Raw genomic sequence first — 18,276 nt, 5'->3', positions numbered from 1 at the left:
TACAAATTTACATTGGATACCGATATGTGTCTACAATCAGCGGATGATATGAATGTTCACATACTCCAAGCATGACACAAATGGTGCTTCTAATTAAACAGGCAAACTCAGCAATTAAACACTGAACACTAATGTAATTCCAGGCATTCCTTTGCTATGTGTGTGGCACATTTCATTGTTTTGCCTTAAACTATCTGGCAGTTAACATGATTATCAACTGTCTGACTAATATATATATATATATGTGTGTGTGTGTGTGTGTGTGTGTGTGTGTAACTATATAACTATATATATAGAACTATATGTATACATATATGTGTGTGTGTGTGTGTGTGTGTGTGTGTGTTTTTTTTTTCTTTTTCCATAACTGAATCTCTCTGTAAAGCACTTTGGTTTGATGTTTTTAAATGTGCTCTATAAATAAACTGACTTCATTAAACTGAGTTTGACAAGCATGACATTGGTGAGTTAGCTGCAGTTTGGCTGCCATGCTAGCAACCGTAAAGACAAGAAAGACACAAGTGCCCTTGAACTTTGAAAATGAGTAAAGCTCTACTTTTCACAACAAGGGAGAACATCATAATCCTTCAGAGTATAATAAGATCAAATGAATGATAAAATGCATGCAGCCTCAATTTGCCGTGCAAGCAATTATTAGAACCATAACCCTATTGTTATTATTCATTTTAGCAAAACACAGCTCAGCAACTTTTATCTGTCACAAGATCCACGTTCACATCCTCATACTAGTCCGTCAAAGGAAAAAGAAAAATGAGAATTATTTGACTCCACTGAGCCCACTATGACGAAAATGTGCTCATAGCAAAAAACGTTCAGCATGATAGAAGAAAATATGACTTTCCTTTAGTTGGTAATGATAAATAAATTCTGAGGTATTCTTTTATTTGGAGGAGTTTTCACATTAAAAGCATCCTAGTGACCCCACTGCTCCTTTCAGAACCTCTGTCCGTTTACCGTACACCATGAGGATTTAATACTGGAGGGCGAGGTGATGGAAATGTACTAGGTGAGCAACGCACTGACCTCCATCTACAGACCTGGCTCATCCATAACAGATGAGGATTTGAGCTGGTTCCTATCATCATCACTTGCCTGAAAAGATTAGAAACACATTTTTCCCAGCACAAGTTGTAAACGCTTTTTCTTGGTGCATTCCTCATCTGTGGTTATTTAGTTTGCTGGGGGCCTGTTGTGACCGCAAAATGCTTTTCGTGCTCAGCTTCATCCACTGCTTTCTACAGATGTGTTCCTTAGTGTTTGTAAATGAGTCATTTTCTTTTTCATGGAGTAGAGAAAATCTGCAAATAATAATGGTTTACATACCAGGCCAAAACAGAGCCAAAATGCAAATTGCTTAGTGGGTCTGTTAAACACTATGGTGTATCTTCATTAAAGCTTCAAAGTAAGAATTTCAGTCATTTGGCTCTTGACCAAAGTTTGTCACACACAACATAGTAGGAAACAACCCCCTCTTTCCTCTCTGTCCTTGCTTACTCCTCTTGGTGTTTCTTCATAGAGAATACTGAAGATTTCAACGTATGAATCTGTTTCAGTATGTTATATCCAAAATTCTATGTTATAGTTGTACATATACTCGTATCTTGGAAGAACATAATATGTCTTAAGTTTCAGGAAATATGTGGCGTTTTGCCAAAAGAAAAAAAAAAAGGTCTTGTTTCAGCTCCGGCTTACTGTCTTCAATGAGAAACATCATGCTTTGTGCTTTCTTTGCGCACTGGGGATTGCAGTATGTCTCAATTTCAGTCCAGGCTGACACATGATGAAGAAGCATTGGGGATCACTTCAGCGAGATGGAATACAAAAAATTCACACACACACCCACACAGGCACAAAAAAGAAGAAAAAAAAAGGTACACAGGTCCTCAATGACATCTGGAAGCACTAAGCTAATTGATTTAGTGAAACTTGCGGTTCTGTTTCTATATTTAAACTTGGTGAAACCATGACAGGACACTTGAGGGATGATGCTGAGAGAATAGACTCATCCTGGCTCATCTCCCACAGTCACTGAAAGGTTAAAGACTGCTGCTAAGGTTTCAGCCTCATATCAAACCTAGAAAAATCCTACACTACACCTTGTCTGGACGGGACATACTTTCATTTTCACATTTTTTATTGTTCCACCAGTCCTGTGCTGGCTTTAGGGGGCACTGTGCTTTGCTGAATGACGCATCCTTACTTGTCTCTAAAGCAATAACTCACAACAAGATACTCTTGATGGCCACCAGCACACACAGAAAGACGCCTGCACACCATTTAAACCACCCACTCACAATATGTCTATTTGTGCTGGGATAAAAGCCTCACTTGTCCTCAATTGCCTTATAAATACCATTGTATAAACAAAAGTCATTGTATAATACTATCTCTTTGACCAGGTCTGCACAGAGCCAAAGACTCCAGCTGCAGCTATGATAACTCTTGGGAATCATTTATCTGTCACTAAAGGCAATTCAAACAATTCAATATTCATTCAAAATAACTTCAAACTTTTAAATCGGCAAATACTACCAGATTAACTATGCCTTTCTTACAAAGGATCCTGTTATGGTGAAAAAACATGACTTCATCTGAAATGTTGAGGAATGCCTGATGTTTAGATTAGCCCTCTCTCTTTATCTTGGCTAAGATATCTGACCCATATTATGCAACTTGTTGGCCTCAACACCTGCTGCTGCTCTGCATCACTAAATGATATATGTAGCTCTAGTTGTGATCTCTGACCCCCTGTGATCTCCACCAAACACACAACATAACTTCAACTGCAAACATGAAACATTTATTTTGGCACAGCATTTCCAACCATTGACAGTGATCAATCCTTAAAACTTCTCTTCCATGTGAACATGCTGAACAAAAAAAAGCAAATCTGCTCTCTTCAATTATCACATTTCTTTTCACAGAAAGGTAATTAGCAACATTATCAAGTGGCCAAACCAAGAAATGGTCACATTCAAACAGAAATGCCCAAAATGTACACAAAAGTGGACATAAATAAAAATAAATAAATAAATAAAGTCATGCACATATGCTCAATATGTGCCTAATTACCAGGCACAATTTTTCCATTGGTCCTGAAAACCTTCCGGTTAAAAAGAGGTTTTTCCTTGCCACTGTTACCAAGTGCTTGCTTGTGAGGGACCTCTTGGGTCTCCATAGATTAAAGAGCATGGTCCTGAACTGCTCTCTATGGAAAGTGTCCTGAGACAACTTCTGTTGTGATTTGGTGCTATATAAGTATAACTCCATGGAGCTGCATACAAAAATATACAGTATTTATAGGGTGCCTATTTATGGTGGCACAGATAATTGGTTGAAATTTAAAAAAAAATGGATGAGTCTTCAACTACACCCACAGATGCCACTGAGCTTTAAAAGTCAGACCCAGTAAGACCTGTTGGTAAAACTGAGTTTTCAACAGCAAAGAAATATAATCCCAAAATCTGTATTTTTATATGTAATGCATGGTACTCCATTGGAAAGTGCTGTGTAATACTTCCAAAAGATGGAGTACTGTGTTGGAACCTTGACTTATTTTGCTGTTTTCTCTCCTTGTCTAGTGCCAAAATCAATCTGCTTAGTCATTAAAACCTTATCTGCAGTAGCCAATATAAATGAACAAAAACAGATATAACACAGGCACAAATGTCCTGCGCAGTATGATACTGCTAATGTTGCCCTAGAGATTGACAGTTTTTCCCAGTCCTGATAAGCAAATATTTGTCCATCCATTGCATTGTCCATGTAAGGATAACAGACCCCCTGTCACAGACCCCTTAGGGTCACCCTTCATGCAGGGAGGGAACAAACTAAGAGAGGCAGCTATTCATATTCCTGAAGAGGGCCAACAGAAATCAGAACCAGATAGCAGGCTGGACATCATTTAGAAAAAAGGGTTCTGAGGAAAGAGGTTCCCCAATTAGCGAATGTGGAAAGGGTTTAAAGACAAACTTTTGGGTAAACAGTCATTATGAATTTATCTGAAACAGGAAATGCCAATATCTGCTGCACAAGCTCCAAAGGCCAAATGTGTTTTCAAAACATGAAAATTCCTTGGGGTATCATCCGTCATTTTGTGACAGTCAAAATGCTTTCACTTTTATGAGACAAATATTTCTTCTATTACAGTATGTTAAGCAGAGGAATGTATTCTTAACCATCAAATCAGGAAGCTGGTAAGGGACAAAGGACAAGGATACTCACTAACTAGAAAAACACTGTACAACCTGGTCCTGTCAGACATTAACTATCACAAAGATGTTGTCTACTCTCATTTTATGAACTATGAAATTGTGCTATTGGTCTGCAAGGCAGACGGCAAAGGTCTCAGTCACAATTATGATGCAACATTCAAACACCAATCTGTCAATTATACACAGAGCTTCATACTGATTTCTACCTGTCATCAAATCATGCAAACTAAAAGGAGAAGGAAATGTTACAATTTTATAACATTAAATTATATTAAAATTAATAAAATTAAATTTTGCAGTGTTGTTTATGTGGAAGCACAACAGACACAGGGATACTGAAGGGTGAATTGTTTGATGACTCACTGATGACTCAATCATTGACATTAACTTCACTAAACAGGAGGCAATTATATTTGTATTTGATAAAAAGCAAAAACTGCATGCTGTCGGGTGAATAAAGAGTTTGGTGTTCGGAGACATGTCTGAATCATAAACTGCTAAAACAAATCCACAGCATCTTCCAACTATAATTTCATTAAAATCATTTTAAGATAATTTGTTGACCCCCCAGTGGGGAAATTTCAGTTAATGTTTAATGGTACATATTCAGTATCCTATGCAGGCATCGTTGTTTAAAATAGGTGCACCTTTGTGTTCCTTTGGGTAGTGTACATACTTGAAATACCAAGCTAATATAGTTTAGTAGAGTTTACAGGAGGCTGTTATCACTCACCATTTCCACCCCCTGAGGAAAGGCAGTTCCCTCCCAGTCCTTCTTGGGGAATCGTTGAATGATCTTTCCACATCCCTCCCCTGAACCTGTAGATAAAGAAACACGAAGATCCGTCAGTCAGCGCAGAGACCAGCATTGTGGTATGTAGAGCTCGGTGTATTTCATGATGAGAGAAAAATCGCAATCTTAAATGAGCCAATTATCATAAAGGGCTGGGTGGCATGGTTGAATTTATTGTCACAATTTTAATATCAATAATTTCCTGAGTCTACGTTCAAAAAATCTACTGGGAAGTGGGAAAGTTTAGAGAAAACATTTTTAGTTGTAAGAGGAACTGTGAAAAAGCAAATGTGTTGACAGAGCGAAATAAAGTCAAATGTGACACTGAAACTAAACTGTTCAAAGAATGAAGCTGAATTGTATCTGTGGTTTAAGAAGCAGTTACAGGAATTTGTCTTTGGAATATTCAAGGAAAGTTCAACCAACCACAGCATTACTTGTTTGCTTGCAATTCTATATACATGCTACATTGTTTCTGCAAAAAATGGTTTAACATGACAATGCTTGCAAATTCTTCTTACATTTTATTACTGTAGTCATCAAAATTTAGAATAACTGGTCCGATGGCGAAAAGCCATCAAACATCAGCCTCAACAAACCAACTTCACCGCAAATACCTCATAAATAGGAACTTTTTACCCCAGAAGTCATCTATTCTAACACTCAGACTGCACTACTTCATCCACTTTGAAGTTCAGTAAGCTTAAAAGAGATTGAGCTGAAACAAGTTAATAAGTCACTCAACGGGCAAAGAGCATAAGAATGTTCTTTCATTAGTACAGGTACGTACAGATTGAGAGAAATTAATCTTTTGGCAAAAACTGTGGTCAATGACCACCAGCGATTTCACACAGTCAGCACCAATTCTGTCACTTCTGGCCTCCTGGTAAGGCCCTGGTGGGGCTGATTAACTCAAGATGTTTCAGGAGGAATGTGGTCCAAAGTGTGAAATGTGGAACTTACACCACGAACACAGGGAAGCTCACAGGAGCATAGAATCGTAGCGTACAGTGATCATGCTGTGGCAAGCGAAACCAAGAGGCACAAGGGGCAACTTCTTTGTTCTTCACTGTTCAATTACAAAACCCAGCTGTGACCTGAAATCTTCCTTATTTTAATGAGACCCCATGAAAAATCAAACCTGTTTTGCTCATTGGCTCAAGGCAAATCCTTAATTTGTTTGATTATTTTTCGGTAAACTTGACGTAATGGTATGCATTAATGAAACCTAAAAGCATGCATAACATATGCATTTATACATGTTTCCTCTTATGTAGACATTGCCTCCACTCAAATCTGCTTAACAAATGTTAATAATTAATCTGCAATGCACACTATTGTCTTTCTGAAGTAATCGCGTTGAAATGACTTTTTATTACTATATTTTGAATAGAACAATGTTGCCAAAATACATGAATATAAAATGGTCCAAACAATACAAAGAAAATACAAAGCAGAGCTTGTTAGTCAACACCTTTGTTAGTGTGCTTTATCACTGCCTTAATACAAGGTCTTGTGTGTCAGTCACAGATGCATCACCACACAAAGATAAAAACGTACACACTTACAATATGTTGTTAGTGCTGAGAGAAAGCTGGATACTGATCTATAGCAGGTGTGGCTGACGTCACATAAAGCCACACAGACTTGCAAGGTCGATGCATCGAAATCTTTACCAGTGAAATAACTCTCTCATAGAGTTCCCTAAAGGGCCCATATGGCTGGGTCTTGCAAAACTCTGGAACCTAAATTGGATGTAATAATTCATGTCCACATGAGTGCAAACACAACACAATATGTATTTAGGAGTTGATATATGACTGCAACATTCTTATTTAGCAATCTGGAAAGCTAATAAATGGAAATTTTATCTAATTTAAGAAAAAATTCCCCTCATTTAACATGCCAAAAACAGCATTCTAAGGTCTGTTTCACAATATGCACTTTGTCACACTGCGTTGTCTGACCCCATGACTTCATCTTAACGTTATTTTAAACTCTTAGTCACTCTTTGACAGGAACACACTTTCTATTCTTCAGCCAAGGGAAAATGGTCTCCTATCAAGAGAGCAGAAGACAGAAATTGAATACATGTGGCCCATTTCTTGGAATTCATTTCACTAAAATAGATAAATAGACATATATGGGGATTTTGTTTATGTCAATCAATACCAGGCCAAATCCCAATTCAAAGCATTCTGGCTAGGTACTAGCTTTATTAAAAGTCACGTATGGTGCACAGTGTCAGCTTTTTAGACTCTCAATCATGTGTTTATATCAAACAACACACTTAGAAATACTAGAACTGACACGGATTTTACCATCAGAAAAAAGGCAACCAGCTTAACAGCATTTGGGATTTACTCTCATTCAGAAAGTAAAACCCTAGAATGAAACCAGGTTTGATGTATGCACTGGCTAGCACCAAAACCATGTCAAATTACTGCGTTGGTCAGAGAAATCAAAGCCAACATACCGGGATGCAACATGTCCCTTTTAAACATAATTTGTAACCTACAACTTTGGCTAAAAACTACAAACATTTCTTGAACAACAAAGGGACACCACTGGACCTGTAATGATTCTTTATGTGCAGTAGTTATGTGATTGTGTTGTAGCTGGGCTAGAGCCAGTACATAACCAGCTGTTTTTGTGGCTAACATTACTGTTTACTATGAAAAAAAAGCGATGGTGGTGTTAGATCCATTTTGCCGTTCGGTGCATTTCAGCAGTCTTATCTCAACACAAGCAAATGCCATGAGTCAGCAAACTACTTACAGACTGCTTATTAAGGCCCTATGTCACAGTTTGGCCAGATACCATGTGCAAGGGAGGCGAACTGTGTCGGCAAGCAGGAGAATGAGCTGCTACACATCATAGTCATGACATGAGGTCCTCAGTGGTCGACTAAAGCCCTTCTGCACCAAGTGCCTCAAGCCTGCTGTCAACAACTCCTTGAAACCTAGACCTAATTAATCATGATAAGGCTCTTGGGCCTTAGTGTATGTATGTTTGTATGATGGTTCTACTTTTGCCTTGTTCACCTGCAGAGGTGAGTAGAGCATGTCCAGACACGGCATTGAGACTGGTGCTAGCAGAACTCCAATCTGTCTGACCGTTACGTGTCTTCGGGTCTTTACGGCCCCTCTAATGGAAATCACATGCTTTGAGTGCTCCAAGTTCAAATTTTCAACCACGGATGAAAATAAATGACAGAATTCCTCACATTCCATGAGGCTGCACTCTTGTATTAAAACAAGCCGTGCTTTCAAATACTACCCCCCTGACATCTATAAAGATCCCCATCAGCGAGGATAATAGAACACAGGCCTGAAAAGGAACATGCTAATTTGAACATCCGCTAGCAAAACAGGAGGGGGGTGAAGTCCAAAATCAAGTTTATTTATTTATTTTTTGGAAGAAACTCTTTAACCAAAAACAAAACCTGTTCAAGCCCATGGCACGCGAGTGCATGTGAGCACGGCTCATTTCCAGCACAAAACAGCAAAACCTGTGTGTGGTACAGCTGGACAACATGATCTAAAAACAATACTGTAATGTTTTTCAGCTTTCTGATGAAATTCAATATATATACACATATTTAAGTTTTTTTCTGAAATGGTTTTAGGGATGTCTTTATTAGGAACTGTGTACTAACCAGTCTTTAATAAGTGCCATTAGAGATTTACACAGTCCAGTGCAAACATTTGGCTTCTTTTATGAAACTTTTGTGTGCATGGACTTCATCTTAATTTGTGCATACACATCAATTTTGAGCTGTTGTGGGACTCATCAATGTTTTCTTGTTACCAACATAAGAAAACAAAATTTACGAGCGCCACTCATAAACTGATACCATGAAACCCAAAAATTCTTACTGAGGTTTGTGGCAAGTTTTAGGCCATGAAACAGCTTATAAAAAACACACCACTGGGAAATATCAGTCAGATGTAAAATAGGCCAACTGCATTAGTGGATTTAACAAGTTTTAGTGATTTGCTTGATATTAGATGATGGCATACGTAATTCTTATGAATTTGCTGTGGTAGTCGATAAAATACCTGCTAAATATGTTTTACATTTAGAACAAAAATATAACGTTAAATAGGCATCAAACCAAGCCTCTGTAGGGCTGTCATGTACATTAATTACACATCATGTTTCTTGTGTTCTGAGAAGTTGATTTGATTTTTTCAATTGTCTTGTCATTTGTTTAGTCTCTTTGAGACCGTAATGTCATTGTCCAACACTCACCATACAGCCCAAAATCGCACTGCTGCTTTGGGATGGCATTTATATTCCCTTCAGATTACCTTCCTTTCCTATCCCATCTTTAGGGTCTACCTTCTATCCTGCAACCATCCCATTTTATGATCAATTCTTTTTCATTTCTGGGATAGTAGGCAACCCTTAAATTAAATTTTAGCCACATATGGACAGTAAATATATTAGAAGCTAATACTAGCTAGTCTAAATATGTTATTAACTAATCAGTGCACCTAAACAAACAAGTCATTTCAATAGTTAATAACATAATTAAGCTTTCATATTTAATGAAATTAAAAGGCTTTTTGAAAAGTTTTGCAGGGATATTCCAAATTTAACATTCCGTTTCTCAGCGACCCAACTGGGTCAGCAAGTCAACACACACACACACACACGCATGCACGCACGCACGCACGCACACACACACACACACACACACACACACACACACACACACACACAGACAAATATCTGACTTCAGCACTTAGAAAGATTGAATGTCCCTAATAATTTATTACAGAGTTGCGTGATTTAGCCTAGCCTGAACAACAAGTGAAAAACCACAGAGGAAAAGTTGTTAGTCTTTCTTGATTACAGCAGATGTTTCTCCTCTTGGAAAAAAGCTCCATTCATCTTCCTGATTTATCTTACTGCTGTGACTGTTGATGAAATCAGCCAAATGCTTATTTTACCATGTATGGACGGACAGGCCACCACTGGACTCAGGAGCCAGTCTGCGTAACATTCACGTCAGCATCTAACCTGATTTTGGCCCTGCCATGCACACAGGTGGACTGTTCTGGAACAGGTTCATAGGTGTCACATTCATCCACTTCAACATCAGTTTAAAGGGAAAAAGGGAAAATCCACCAAAAACAGAATTTACATTAAGCTATTTCAGACATTAACAGATCAAGGATGTCTCCACGTCCACTGACACTGAATAAGTGACTAGATGTATCGGATCTTAGAAGTTTTGTTAGACATGAGTTGACATACATGAGTTCAATGAAATGAGACACAGTGGCGATATCCCTGTACACTTCCCACAGATGCTGTCATATTGCCTTATCCTTTATTCTAGTTGGCACTAGCTAGTTTCCACCCAAATGTATTGCAAATTTTGACTGAATTTCAAGAAAATAGGCAACAGAAAATACGAATGAATGCTGGTTTCCATCTGCTATCACAATGTGATTGTTGGGAGTCGGTTCGTTGAAATAAGCAGTGGGAGGTGTCAATTCTCCTGTCAAGTGCAATCATACCATTGCAGAAGACGAGGGCATAACAACGTGATTGTCAAATGGCAAAAAATAATGTAGAAATCACCGTGGACATAAGGCATTTCTGTTTGTTTCATGTATTAATCTGATTTACATTTAATTTGATTATAGTCATGTCATCACTCTACACAGACCTAATGTTTTAATCCACTATTCATTTTCATTTCTTCAGTGAAGCAGAGGCTTCAGTCACATGCTTCATGAATGTCATGATTTATTCGCTAAGTCTGTTTCCATTGCACTTGGTAGTGTTTTGTTTTATCAATACACAAACTTTTCCACCGCAGCCAAATGCAAATAAATAATGTGTATGGATGGAACAGCTCCATTTCTTATCATCACTTCAGTCCCTCACTCGCTGTTTAGCTCGAGGACAGACTGGTTTTAGATTCCTATTAAAACCAAGCTGTGCAGTATTACAGAATTTACATATGCAAATTCTATATAGGACACCAGAGCATAGGAAAACCCAGTTCGGTCTCAAGGGTGACCCTCATGAGGAAACTAAACTGTTCTGGATGTTCTGTGTGGATGATATGCAAAGGAATAGGCTGCTGTGTTGTTTGCATGGCAAAAGGGTATCAGAGATTAGCAAACTGATGATGTCACAAATATCAAATTCAGGAAGCTTTCCAGACGCCAACAACAGCTGTGGGGAAGGAAAAATATGTAAAAAGACAGACACTGGCTTAAGGTCATGCCCAGATCAAAATGTTGGGAGAAAAGAAAAACATTTGGCCCAGAGAGGGGCTTCAGAAATCTTGAATACCACATACAGTTTCTTTATCCTCCCCTTTGCTGGAGTACATAAATATGCAGAATTGCTCTCCACAGAGAGCAATAAATTAGACAAATTTTGACATTCCACAGACCTGTGGTTCTCAAGCAGGTTTCCATCAGGACCCACAGTTGAAACCATCACGATCAACTTTAACATGTTCCAATAAACTCATCAATCATCTTTTCGTCACTTGCTCTTTCCCTCAGCTCAAGAAAAATAAAGTACAGTAGTGTTGCTCACAAGTACCAATGCCGCAGTCATCACTCAGTCCATCACTGGTTTGAAACCTCCTGCCTTCTTCTTGTTATCTCCAGTTGCAACTGTGCATATGGTAGCTAGCAGTTCAGCCAAAATACAACTCTCCCTATTCCAGCTTTCAGCAAATAATTAGATGCAATGAATTCTACAACCCCTGGTTTCATCTGTTGATATACTTGATATATTAATAATTTTCAGAGTATTCTGAATTCAGAGCAATGTCTGTGACCGAGTGTCTGTGTCCAGACCGAGTCTATTTAAGTTCAACAATGTATCAGATTTAAAGAAAAAGATATTGCAGTCACAAGGTCATTCAGTCTCATCATTCAAGGAAATTGTCTGCTTCAGAGAAAGTGATGACCTAATGTTTCATGGTATTTTACTTTGCAGCTGTATTCCACCAACCCATTTCAGCTGTCATATTTTATCTATTCTTAAAATATTATGACTTAAATGTTTCCTTACATGAACTTTAGCATACTTTGCATAACCAAAGAAATCACAAAGCTCTGACTGTATAACACCTTATCAACAGACTGGGAGTAGTGTAACAGTAGCCAGTGGACTTTCCCTACAAATCAGTTTTAAACTCTACAACAGAGTGAACAGAGAGGAAGGAACTCCTCCATTGTGGTCAGGATGCCTCTCACCACAAAGTCTGAATCCAAATGAGAAGCTGCCAAATGTAGAGTTAAAAAGAAAACAATCAAACTAGGCAGCAAATCCAAGATGTAAAATAGAGGCGAAACAATTCCACATCTGCCATCCTTCAGCCACAACATTAATGTGACACCTTTGTTAACCACAAGCAGCCTGTTGCTGCTGAAATAATACAAGGACTGACATTTGCTATCAACAGCTATTGTTATCCCACTGCAGTTTCAGATTATGTACTAAAAATGGTAGATAGAAGACGTGTGAATGCAATAAACGCAAAATTATATATAGAACACGTGACAAAATGACATAAATGGCTTTGTGAATGATGGATTGATGGTACAGCTATTAATTTTATTCCATAAGCACAAAGCAAAACCACCATTTCAACATGTGTTGAAATATAAAACAAAACAGACTACAAGACTTTACTTGAATAACTAATGATTTACAAAACCAACCACAACACATGGCAGCACTTCAAGATCTGGCATCTGCTACATGAAATCAACATCTCCAGCTGTTGGAAGAGCCAGTCTCTAAAGTCAGTCTATCCAAACAATATTTACTTTATGGCGTTACCTAGCCAAATTTAGTACTTACTAAGTTAACACATGGCTTTTAGCCATCATTTTAGAATAAACAAAGTGCTGTCAAACATAATCTTGAACTGATTATGAGGAGTTAATGCTTGGTTGTACCTTGTATGCGACATATTTTCAGACAAAGGCTCAGGTTATAAATACGTAAGTGCAGCCTCTAGATAGAGGTTCCAGGCAATGTCCTAAACAACAAACTTTTTGGATGATAAATCAAGTTTTAGTTCTGATAAACGTGTCATCCTATTCAGACTGAACGTCTAAGCACACACTTCTCATATACTGGAGTTTGTGGTAAGAAAGTTGAGAACCTCAGATTTCATTTGATGTTGAAATCAGAAAATACTGCAAGGAAAAACACAATATTTCCTGCAGTCAGCAACATGCAGCTGAACTGTGCAGGATCTCCCTGAAATGAGACTATCATCGTTAAAGCACAGAAGCCAGCCCAAAGCCAACAGATGTGTGATCGTTAGTCAAACAGTACTTGAAGCTAATGAAAACGATCCGGTCAATGAAAGTATGAACCCCAACTGTTGCAGACCAACACAAGCTTGAAAACCACTTTATAGGTTTGAATAGAAGGCAAGAAATGGTCTAATGACAGAGTTAAGTGTATAAGTTCAGGGAAACAACCATTGAGACAAACCACAGAAACACCACCATACACGATTACCACAGCATTTCCAACAAAATAAATAACTTAGCAAAAAGAGCAGACAAAAACATCAATGTCTCAGAGGTTGAAATGCTGGTTTTGCTGTTTAAGAAAGGGGTGATTTTTCTGTTATATGCCAAAGCACTTTCCTTGTGGGTGTGCCAAGAGAGGCAGCACAAAAACAAACACTCTTTGAGAAGGTGTAACAGAAAGTCAATTCATCAAAGTTTCAGAGTATAAACCCCAGCAGAAAGTCACTCTTAGTACAACTGTTGAAAACATGTTTTAAAAAAGGCATGTATGAATTTGAGTCATGCAACACAACAGTGCACGCTGATTAAGAAACCACTCCACATCTAACGCTTGCATACTTGCATCTTTACAGATGCGCATCTTAGGACACATGGCAACATCACTCACTCAAAAGAACTCTGCAGATGGAAATATTTTGCTCTTGAACATTTGGAGGTTGTCTTTTTTTCCCTTTTAATTTTGCAGGATTATTCTACGTTACATAAGCCATTCCCAAAGTCCAAAGCAGAAAATCCAGATCACACAGAGTAGAGACTGGGTACTGTGTCTATGAAACACATTCCAAAAGCAGTTTGATTCAATAAAAAGTGATGATATCCATCAAATAAACTGTTTGACAAAAACAGCTGGGCAAATTCCTCTTCTTCACTTGGCAAATTACAATTTATGGAGAACAACTCGCCAGACCGTATATAAATTCCTGCCAATAAAGGGAAACAGTGTCCTACTGCAAAAGGAAAATGTAGAATACAGAGCAAGTTCAGTGCAAACTGCATCCATCTAAACTAGACTATTCACAATCTAACATTATTCATGAAAGTAATTCCACGGTTTGTAGCTCATGACATTGGGCCCCAGGGAAGCAGACTCTGGTCTGATTTCTAATGGAGGAATCTGCCTCTCAGGTCATATTCCCGTTTATCATACTCACAACTGCATATTCATTTTCACATATCTGACGCATTAAAATGACAACTGCAATAGATTTGAAGGCCAACAATAAACTATTGAATTAGAAGTTGTCCTACTTTCATTTTTACTTTTTGGTTTTAAATCACTTTAGTCTGCTGCACCAAGCACAATGATCTGACCATTAACTTGGTGCCTTTCAATAAAATTTTCTCAAAAGGTCACCTGTCTCACAATGAAAAAATTACAAGTGTACTTACTGGAGACACATTCCCTGGATTTATTGCATATTTATTCTCAAGGGGAAAAAGTATTTGGAAAGAAAAGAGCAATAAAAGCAAGTTAATGAAACCGGGCCATGCAATTGTAAGGAAATAATCCTAACTGAATCTAGTGTCTAGCTTTACTGCAGTATTGCAACTTCAGGCCCACTGCACAGTACAGCTTCTGTCTGAAGTCTCACCTCCACAGCACCCTGTGTCAGCCACAGACAAGTGTCATCACCACAACCTCTGCACACTGTTACTTCTAGTGACACACCAGGTTAATCCTAATTTAAAATCAGTGTTTATTAAAAGGTATAAATTCAGAATTTACATAGTTCACTAAGTTTTTACAGTGTAATTCTGATTCACTACAAACTGGAGCCAAGCCCATTCCTCAACAGATTGCATGCTTAGCGTTATTTCCAACTGATCCATCCATAGTAATCTAACAATGAGAATTGGGTCAGGCCAGTGGAGCAAAAGCCAGAGCAGCACAGGAGGCTCGGTGATGACCCACGTAGTAATTCCTGGTTTGAATTAACAAGCAAGGTGGACGGGAAAAATCTGTTGTCTAGACGACCTGCTGCACATTTACCGAGACCAGCTGGCCTCTAAAAGCCAACTTTACACAGGCATTGCTCTGAATAGTTAGAGAAATAAACAGTCATCGTTTTTATTTTCCTCTGTATTTCACATCTAAAAGCCATTCTCGTTTTCCAATTCTGAGAAGGTCGCTCCCACCAACAAACAAGGGCATCTCTGCAGGGCTGTAGCCCAAACCAGCAATTGATACGCTACATTACCCTCAGCAAAACATAATAAAAGCTGACAAATACAATTCAATAAGGAGCGGGAGATCATTTTAGTCCTCCAGAGAGGCTTACATGTGGATGAGACATAAGCCTGTCACAGCGCCCTAATCGACCACAATCTGAGATGGCAGACTTTTATTGCTTGGTCTCTCCACAATCAACTTCATAAGCAGTCAGTGGAGAAAAAAATCTTAACTCATGGTCCCTAAGATTCCTTGTGGTGGGACTGTCTGAATGTGAATTCATTCAGACTATTCTGGTGACGCCAGGAACATTTTGTTCATGGAGCACAAAAAATTCATTTGTCAGTTGGCGCTGGGATGCACAGAGCTGATGAAAGACAGTGTTTACCTATTGTGCATAGCAAGCTATGGTGACTAAGAGGATTCAGCTGCTCTGGCCCCTCTTTGACACACATGGCGCTGGATGGATGCCACCAAAAGAGGCTAGGAACTTGAATTTGTTCCGTTAAGGGAGACTAGCTGAGTATTTTTTACTTTCTCCAGGCTGTTCACTAAGCAACATTTCTTAGTGGATCCTCACAAGTGGATGAGTGGCAATAAAATGCAGAGGTTTTAACTACTTGAGGTACAAATTGGGTACATTTGGACACATGGAAAATTAGAAATGTGGGATCCAACATCTGTTTCTCTGTTAATGCTTAGAAATGTGTGCAAAGCCATTCCCGGTTTGGGACGAGAATGGGAAGAATGTGAGGCCGGACGTACAACATGCAAGTGGAAGCATGGGGGACTCCATGCCCCACTACAGAACAACAGAGCAGAGGGAAGAGGGAAGAGGATCTGGCTGAGTACAAGGACTGCCTTTCCTCGCAGCTGAACGTTACGCCCATCGCGAAAAAGTTAAGCACTCTTCCGGCAAAAACAGCTATAACACAACAAATCACTGACAGGTGCGGCTGCAGCGGGTAAAAATAGACCCCAAACACAGCGTGCAGGACAGTAAAGTAGCAAGACCACTGCTAGCAACATTTCGCAACTAAAATACAAAGCGTGGATGAAGACACTCCTGACCTCGTTGGTGCTCAAAAAACCAACACGATCAAGGAGGAGCGCGATTTGGTTTCATATGATCTCTTGTGAGCATTATTCAGTGAGTGTATCCCATTATCTGGAAGTGAAACTAGCCTCCGGACCTGACAGGAGCACAATCAACAGGGACAGGATGTGACACATTTTTGAATCCGTGAAAAAGTTTCTATTGATCCAACTCAAATATCGCAACGCGACGTGCGTAAACATCCACAGGTGACGTGCCATCAGGCGTGATCTTAATCCGTAAACACATACCGGATGATAGTCACTATCACTAATGAGCAAAATAAGAGAGTGTTCCCACTCTCGCCTGGTAGCTGTGTGGCTAACGTGAAGCTAAGCGCAAAGCTATGTAGCATCAACATCATCACACACTGACTGACGGCCTGGACAACAAACCTCAGCTTCGCACTTCACTCTGCGAGCCGTCCCGCGGCCAAACTTACCGGCTTTCTCCTGATCATATCCCACGACAATAAAATAGTCAGCCAATCTAGCCATGTCTGCTGCTTTTCCCGAGATATACCAACACAATTCAGCATTTTTCCTTCTTCCAAAGCACAGCCATGTTTGACAGAAGGAGCGTCACTGCGCTTGCGTGCAGGAGAGGGAGACATCGATGGGCGTGGGCCCTTGAGTTTACAAATACAGCACTGTGTCCCTAACAGGGCTTCTTCTTGGCTGTAAAGCAAGGGGCTCCCACCTTTTTCAGATAAAAGACAGCCACCACACCACATTTGTACTGTGTTAGTATACTAACTGCGGGAAATACAGGGATAACTACAGGTGCAAACCTGTCATAACCGTGATTGCTGCCTGGTTAATGTAATAGATGGGAAATTAGCCAACATTTCTGGATTTGCTGGAAACCCTCTGGGAGGTTGCCAAGAGCTCTGTCTGCTCAAGAACACTCAGAGAAATGGCATAGAAATATATGGAATATCAGATTTGACAGAGTAATGTTGAATATTTGCATTGGTGTCATATTCAACATATACAATTACCTTTAGGTTAAATGATACAATAATAATGCTAATTTTGATAATGCCAGGGACACTTAGTAGGATACAAGTCCTAAACAATAATTGCAAATCAAACCCTTGTCACAACTCTAGCCAGTACAAAGGAATAGTGGTTCTATTAAAATGCACAAAAATTCATAAAGCTAAGACTAATTTTTCCTCTTAACATGGCAAGAAAACCCAATTGCTCCATTAAAATGATAAGGCCCTATTCAGTGGACTCACACATTTGTCTTTAGTCCAATTTCACTTAATTTTTCAATTTTGTGGCCAGTTTTAGAAAAGGAAAATAATTTGTGGTTTTCATGTTGCTCTTACTAAACTGAACGTGGTTGTGATTTGACAGACAGTGTGAGGGGCTGGGCAAACCTGTGTGGTGATGTAAAATATGAAATATCTAGGAAAACGGGAGAAGCCGTCAGGGGGAATACATGGAAATCAGTACTGGCTAAAGTGTGTGAGAGGAACACACAAACCACTGTCATTGTCAACAATAGCAGGAACACAGTGGGCAATTTCCACTGTACTCTCTCTCACTCGTCAACGTTTCTCTAATTTCTTGTCGTTCTGTCCTTCTTTGTTTCTGTTCCCCCTCTCTCTCTTTCTATCGCACTTATTGTTTCTGTTTGCCAGTAAGACAAAGATGAGG

The 18,276-nt window shown here is 39.1% G+C and overlaps 1 protein-coding gene across 2 annotated transcripts in view; it reads right to left on the bottom strand.

Annotated features, from left to right (window-relative positions):
* sbf2 (SET binding factor 2) overlaps positions 1-17,186 on the bottom strand; it is an 89,570-nt gene extending 72,384 nt beyond the window's left edge. Inside the window, exons 1-2 of one of the 2 annotated variants that reach the window (XM_076728609.1) lie at positions 17,052-17,186; positions 4,969-5,054 (exon numbers count right to left, since the gene is read on the bottom strand). In XM_076728609.1, the coding sequence (XP_076584724.1) occupies positions 4,969-5,054; positions 17,052-17,106 (141 nt within the window). In that variant the 5' untranslated portion in view covers positions 17,107-17,186. The remainder of the gene's footprint in view (positions 1-4,968; positions 5,055-17,051) is intronic. The other variant, XM_076728601.1, reaches the window with a different exon arrangement.
* Positions 17,187-18,276: the final 1,090 nt, after the last annotated feature.

Source organism: Chaetodon auriga, chromosome 1 (genome assembly GCF_051107435.1).
Source record: "Chaetodon auriga isolate fChaAug3 chromosome 1, fChaAug3.hap1, whole genome shotgun sequence".
Classification (NCBI taxonomy): Eukaryota; Metazoa; Chordata; class Actinopteri; order Chaetodontiformes; family Chaetodontidae; genus Chaetodon; species Chaetodon auriga.
Note: the sequence above shows the minus strand (reverse complement) of the source record. Positions and strands in the feature narration are given on the sequence as shown.